The 7,679-nt window shown below is 34.7% G+C and overlaps 1 protein-coding gene across 1 annotated transcript in view; it reads right to left on the reverse strand.

Moving 5' to 3' along the window:
- The window catches only part of LOC122066925 (ABC transporter C family member 3-like), a gene marked incomplete at its 3' end in the record, with an annotated part of 9,428 nt that extends 4,107 nt beyond the window's left edge, over positions 1-5,321 (reverse strand). The window contains exons 1-4 of the mRNA XM_042630755.1: positions 3,012-5,321; positions 2,472-2,558; positions 1,739-2,389; positions 1,483-1,647 (exon numbers count right to left, since the gene is read on the reverse strand). Of these exons, the coding sequence (XP_042486689.1) occupies positions 1,483-1,647; positions 1,739-2,389; positions 2,472-2,558; positions 3,012-5,270 (3,162 nt within the window). The remainder of the gene's footprint in view (positions 1-1,482; positions 1,648-1,738; positions 2,390-2,471; positions 2,559-3,011) is intronic.
- Positions 5,322-7,679: the final 2,358 nt, after the last annotated feature.

Below are 7,679 nucleotides of genomic sequence, written 5' to 3' on the forward strand. Positions count from 1 at the left end.
ACTATTCAAGTTACATTGTGGCATGAAAAAGACGCTTCAATCACTATATGATTATGTTCTAGGCAACCTCCATTGCCCTCAGGATTCTACTCCAGCTAAAGTTTGGTGTGAATAGGACGCCTCAATAATAAAGGCCCTCAGCTCATATGATTATGTATTTGATGATCAAAGTTGCCATCAGGATGCTACTCCAGCTAAAGTTTGGCGTGAACAGGATGCCTCAATAATGAGTCTCTTAATTGCCTCCCACACTAAGGAGGCCCTATCCTTTGCATATTCTAATGAAGGCCCTCCGCCAGGCACAATTTTCTTCCCTCTAAGACAAGCTACGGATTCGAGCGCTCAAATCCTCATCTTGAGGGGGTGTATCAGCAAGAATTTGAGTTCCACTCTGTCTCGGACATTATCACCTCCTATGATAGCCTATCTTCTCTTATTTTGTACGAGTCACACTGATTGCCAATCTCTACATCCTATTAAGACTCCTGCCTCACTAGAGTTCCATATGATATCAAACCCTATCCTCTCATAGAGTTTGTATTCTAATATAACTACTCCTATTAGATCTCCTTATCAGATAGAGTTTCCAATCATGTGGATTCCTATCTAGGCCATATATATAGACCACTAGGTTGTAATCTTCTCAATTCAAGCAATACAATGTAGTTCCAATACTTAACACTTAATATTTAGTTATTTTTACCCAAAAAAAAAGTTATTAGAAAATATTTATTAATTTAAAATCATTTATCTGTTTATATCTTAGAATTATCAATAAGTTTAATTTTTTAATTATTAACTTATTTATTATTTTGCAGTGCAAAAAAAAAAAAAAAAAAAAAAAAAAAAAGTCTTATTAATTTATTACTTGTTAACTTTGTTAAGTATAATATTTCCTTTTAGTATGAGCTTGAACTACTAATTGAGAAAGTAGGCTATATTTATTTTTATTCTTGCATATCTAAAATATTATATTCATATCAAAAGCATAGCAATATCGTCTGGGCTAGCTGTTTTGTAAGGTTTTTACCTTTTGTTAGCCATCCAATTTTGTAGTTATTTTATTTCTCTCTTTACTTTTAATAAAATTATACTCACAAAAAAATAAAAAAGAAATAAAAATAAAAAACGATTTTTTTCACAATAGTGGCCTTTTTTTTTTATCCTTTCTTCTCAAGAGATTTCAGTGAGTGAAAGACAATCATTTTACATTAATTTAAATGAAAATGTGAGTTCTGCAAAATGGATTTGTTGTGTATATTCCTTATTAATTCCAAAAGAATAATGTCGTTTATATCAACAAGTTTACATCCAAGCATATATGCGTGCACTACTAAATCAATTATGGTGTACACTAAAGCAAATTTAGAAATTACTGATAAAAATGCTTGAACAAACTTGAACTATGGCCTATATGGAGAAACATGGTTGAAGTTGATTCAAAATTTTAATAATAAGAAGTAGAAGTATATTTAGAATTACCTGATACCAAATGCATGCCAACACCATTGGCATAAAAATTATTAACATTTGCCATGCAACATATGACATTATTGCACTATTTCCTAGGATTCCTATGACTGAGATAAGGAGTTCTTCAATTTGACGTGGAATAGAAGTATCAATTGCACTTTGATCTATGGATGCCTGCATACAAAAATAGATGTTATATATTAAATTTTATGATCATCAAACAGGGACATTTTGATCTCAAGAGTAACTAAGTATATTTACTAACCCGGTTAAAAATTCTTCCGCTTGGAGTAGAATCAAAAAATGACATAGGAGAGCGAAAAATGCACAAATGCATTTTGTTGAAGAGCAAAGTAGCTGTTTTGTATCCAACTGTTACAATGAGCATAGACCTTGTAACTGCACAAAGAGAGCTTCCAATGGTCAAAGCACCATAAACACAGATGAGAGTAGATCCTCTAACATGAGGTTTCACATCCTTTGAAATAGGAGTAGACAACACCACCCAATAACTACTAACTATTAAAAGAAGCTCAAAAAGAACTTGTGCTAGCAATATTAATGGTACAAAAGCTCCATTATATGCGGCAGTAATATACGTCCAGTAGGTAGAAAGACTAACTCCACCATTTTCTCTCTTTTCTTCTTGAACAAGCTGTCCTTCTGGACCAACCACTTTTTCTACTTTGTAATTTTTTGGTTCATTTTCCTCATCATCTTGTATATGTATCTCCTTATATAGCATATTACCATCTTCTTCACTATTACTTAAATTATCCAAAGCAACTTCACATTTGACAGAATTAAGATCTGCCAAAGCTTTCTTATGTGCACCTACTAATTCCATAAAGTCAGTTCCTGAACTAAGAATATCTTTGTGCTTTCCTATTTGAGTAATCCTTCCATCTCTCATAACCTACAAAACAAGAGAAGATAAATAATCAGTCTCAAATATTTGAGGGACTTGAAGTAATGAAAGAACGATGACCCATTCTCACCAGGATAAGATCAGCAGAAGTTAAAAACTCAACTTGGTGAGTAACATAAATTATTGTTTTTGAACTTAAAATTCCCAATAAACACTCCTGTCACAAAAATTTAGATGTTAACATTTAGGCACTCAAAAATAAATTTTGGTTGCTTATAAATAATTATGTCAAATTTTGTGCAAGGACTTGCACTGTGCATGGGGTCTTGCCCTCCCTCTTGAAATTACCTAAACCCCCTATTTGACAATCATAAACCCATCCCTCTTATATGGCCTTGCATGAAAACCTTCCCCAATAGTTATATATTCATATTATTTATTTCTCATAACTATAAGGAACATTAGACCATAGATTTTATGCAAGAACATGCATCACTCAATAAAATGTGTCTATTTGTCTTGTTTGTTTAAACAACTACAATTTCATTCTTCTTAAATTAGTCAAACTCAATTCTCGATAAAAAAAATTATGATGCAAACAAGGAGATGTATAGCATCAAACCACTTTTATCAAGGAACACTCTAGTAGAGGAGTTTAAAGATAAGTTACCTTAAATAGATGATTTCCTGTCTGAGCATCCACAGCACTAAAAGGATCATCTAGAAGATAAATATCAGCATCATGATATAAAGCACGTGCAATCTGGATTCTTTGCTTTTGCCCACCACTTAGATTGATCCCCCTGTCCCCTATGATAGTCTGATCCCCATAGGCAAACAATTCTAGGTCTTTCTTCAATGAACATGCTTCAAGGATCATATCATATCTTTCCTTGTTCATCTCCTTACCAAATAATATATTGTCTACTATCTTTCCACTCTGTATCCAAGGTGATTGTGAAACATAGGCCTTCGTCCCGTTCAACTTAGCGGCTCCAGATACTTTTGACACTTCCCCCAATATGGATAAAAGTAGGCTTGATTTACCTGACCCAACAGAACCACAAATAGCCACTCGCATACCGTGGTACACCCGAAAATTAAGATCTTTCAATGTAAGATTAGGGGAATGAAGGTCCCAAGTGAAATTCCCTTTGATTATCTCAACTGCAACCTCAGAATCATCTTTTGGAAGCTTTTGTACTGTACTCGGATGAAGATCATCAAGACGAAGGAATGAGGCTATCCTGTCAAGGGAAACTTTAGTCTGAACTACCATAGATATTGTGTCTGGGAGATTATAAATGGGTGATTTCAATATCTCAACTATTGCAAGTGCAGTTAGAATCTTCCCCGAATCCAAAGGAATTTCCATAAGTACACAGAACCCAAAAGTAATTACTGATACAAACATGGGAGCCGACAAGTAGAAAAAGGCAGTCATAGCTGATGTATAAAGTAATTTCTTTATCCATTTTGTTTCAGAGTTTCTAAGTTCAATAATCTTAGCCAAGAACTTCATCTCCCAGCCTTGGAGCTTGAGGGTCCTCATATTCCTCAAAGCCTCAGATGTCACCTTCATTCTACGATCCTTTGAATCCATCAATTCCTCTTGAAATTTTCCCTGTAGTTTTCCTAGTGGAAAATTTGCTAACATCAAAATTATTGTGGCAAAAAATGCTATAAGTGAAGCAAGCCCAAGTCTCAAGTATAAGATCAACAATGCTAGAACAATCTCAGTAGGCACCCTCCATATATCATTCAAATACCAACTGAAAAGGGCAATCCTCTCAACATCAACACTCATTAAATTAATGTTCTCCCCATTATTGTGTCCCTGCTTTGATTGGATTGAAAGCCTGAGAACCTTATTATAAATTATTGCAGATAAGGCAACACGGACCCTAATTGACATCTTTCGCAATTGAAAGAACAAGTGCCTCTCTGACAGGAACCTTATGAGCTTTGAAAGAAAGAAAATAAACACTAGCAAATAGCCCTTGTACTTTAGTTGGTCAGGACTATTGAGACACTCAACAAAGGCGTCAATAAGGTATGGTCCAACATAAGAAGCCAACATACATACAATGGAAAAAAGAGTTGTCCATAGAATTTCTTTCCATATTGAGAAAATCAACGCCTTGACCAGTTTGAGTGTGCTTACCTCACCACCATCATCAATTCCATTATCATCAGATTCAAGATTATTCTTAAAACAATCAAATACTACACTGGCACAATCACAATTGGCAAGCTGAGGGACATCCTCAAGGTCCAATGTTTTTTTCTTTCCAAGTGCAAGCAAAGGGCCCATCCAAGCAAAAGTAAAAATACTAAAAAGATTAGAATTTGCATATGGAGTGACAATCTCTCCATTGACACTTGATCTGTTTTTCTTATCACCATCGTTTTGATTGGAACTAATTGTCAGAAGTGGATCCAAAAGATCGGAATCTTTATCTTCTTGCCCATTTCCAGACAAACCAACATAACAAAAGAACAAACCAGCAAAAATGGATACAACATCAGAGATCCATAGCAAGAATGGTAAGGACGAATGTTTCCAATACAAACCAATATGTATAATAAGCAAGGAACAAGACATTAGGAAGTAGAAGGTCCACCAAATCCTTAGAAGAATGGGGAACCTATGCTCACTTGAGTGAGAAAACTGGATGTGCAAGTAAGCAGAGATCACAAACCAAGTGAGTGTTCTGAGTGCAAAATCAAGTTGAGCAACAAACTTTAGATCAGACCAATTGTGTCTATATGTAAAGAGAAAGTTTAATAGGCATAGGAGAAGATCACAAAAAGACAGACTCATGCAAGATATAAAGGCTGACCGATAGTACAACAAGTATGTGTTCTTCAACATTGGTTTTGAATTTTCAATTGGGGACACTGTTTGTCTCTTGCAAGCCCAACACATGAGTAGAATCAATAACAAAATTAGGTGTGACAAAGCAGAAAAACCATGTAGGAAAATGGTTGAAGAAGACTGTGATAAGAATATCCATATTTCCATGTCATTCTCTGATCCTTCAAAAGCATCCATGTTGGCAAAATTTATATTCTATTGTTCGTAATTTTGTGGCTTTCTTCAGGCAGGTCCAACATAAATCCTATCAACTTTACCATAGTAGAACTTGATGCAGGCCCATTTACAAAAGTAATATTCCAGAAGGCTTACATTGGAGTCTCAACATCACCCGTAGATATATTTGAACCTGTTAGTGAACATATAGAATAGAAAATACTTAAAAAAAAAAAAAAAAAAAAAATAAGGAGTAAGAAATATGGTAAAAACAATTTGTAGAAAAACCAAAAATGTAAGAAATTGTAGATAATATGATATAGTCGCCAAGAATGTAAGAATTTGTAGTTAATATGATGTAGTCTATGTTCCATTAAGAACATTATTAAAAGGAAAAGAAACTATGTAATATGAGATGAAAAAACCAATAAACATTGCATTATTAAACATTAGAAAAAAAAAAGTAAGGAAAGTGAAATAAAAGCATCATAAGAACACCGAGTGATGCATTGCAATAAATTTCTATAGCAAAATATAAAGAAAATTTTTGGTATCTTGAAAGTCTAGCTCCTATAGAATCTAACAGTGCCCTGCTTTCTGAGGTGACCAATAATTTTGCTTTGGCACCTTGATGACAACGAACTCTTTTGGCTTAAGAAATCTAGAGCCACTTTTCTTATTGAGGGTGATTGCTATACACGTTACTTTCATCCTAATGCCATCCATTATAGGAGGAAGCATTGTATTAAATAATTGTCGGAGCCTTGTAGTTCCAAGGAATATGACCCTCCTCAGATGATGGACCTATTAATTCAGCACCTTTCTTCCATCTCCACCTCATCTAATCCTCTTGACCCTACCTTTGTCGAAAGTCTATTGAACATGCCTTCTCTGAGACTGAGAACCTCAATTTCATTACTGTGCCATCCATTGAAGAAATCAAGGATGTTATGTTCAGTATTCCTTTATGGGCCTTGGTCACGATGGCATTCCAGTCATTCTCTTTCACAGATTTTGGGATTTAGTTTAGAAGTAGCTGTGAAAATTCATGTTTGATTTCTTCCATGATGTTGTACTTCATTTGGAACCAATCATACCTTCTTAACTATGATGCGGTGAAAGAAAAAAAAAGAAGTGATGCCATTTATGTTAAGGATTTTAGACCCATCAATCTTTGTACAATCTCTTTTAAAATCTTTTATAAGATTATTGCCCAAAGAGTCAAGCCCATCAATCTAGATTTTTTGAACCATTTAGAGGTATTAGGCAAGGTAGTCCCTTTAGCTCATACTGTTTTTATTCTTGCTTTGGAGGGATTGTCTTGGTAGCTGATGGTTCATTGTGATCTTAACCTTTCTACAAGGGTTAAGGTTAACCGTACTTTCTCTAAAATCACATATCTACTCTTTGCTAATGACACCCTCATCGGCTGTAGAGCCTTTGAACAAGATTTATTCTCGATTAAATCTTTACTTGATTTATTTCAAATCTTACCTAATCAACAAATCGATTTTGGTAAGAGTATGATCTTATTTAGCACGGGTACTAATGAAACTACACGAGCTAAAATCTTTGACATCCTGGGGGTCTCAACTATGAAAGATGCTGCTTCCTATCTTGGAATCCCTTTAATACCCAAGAGGGAAAAGGTCTATTATTTAGAAAATGTCTATAAATATATAAAAGAAAAATTGGGTTTTTGGCAATCAAATCTTCCCTCTAAAGCAGGGAGGATTTGTTAGGACTTTTATGTGGGCTTAACTGATACCGATTGATCCATTGGACCCAAGCAGTTATAGACACACTCTGATTTGGAAACTCCTAGCCCTATCCATTGTGAGAATGAATTAGGATTTTAGGGATTCTATTATAAATAAAAGCTAGTGATTGCTGCAGCCGTCACTTTTACCTTCATGGTTGTGCAAGCACGGACTCCCCTCACAGGAGTAGTATATATGTGAGAGAATTTCAAGGGTGAAAGGTTGTAGAAGATCTTAGCAAATGGAAATCTACTGAGTAATTCTTCATTGTCATCTTTATGAGAGTAATCTTCAAGCACATGGAACATATGTTCACGATCAATAGTCATAAGGATTCTAAATTTATACACAGGTATTCCTCTACATGTTTATGTGTTCTAAGATCCCAAAAATCATTGATCTTAGTTTATGGACTGCACCCATGGTTAATCTCTTTTATGATCCTTGTATTCTAAATACTATAGAGTTGCTCATATGATCTTATGGAGTAGAATTCCTAACAATTGGTATCAGAGCCAACCCCTATGGTGCTAGAATCAAGAAA

This window comes from Macadamia integrifolia, unplaced genomic scaffold, assembly GCF_013358625.1.
Source record: "Macadamia integrifolia cultivar HAES 741 unplaced genomic scaffold, SCU_Mint_v3 scaffold2636, whole genome shotgun sequence".
Taxonomy (NCBI): Eukaryota; Viridiplantae; Streptophyta; class Magnoliopsida; order Proteales; family Proteaceae; genus Macadamia; species Macadamia integrifolia.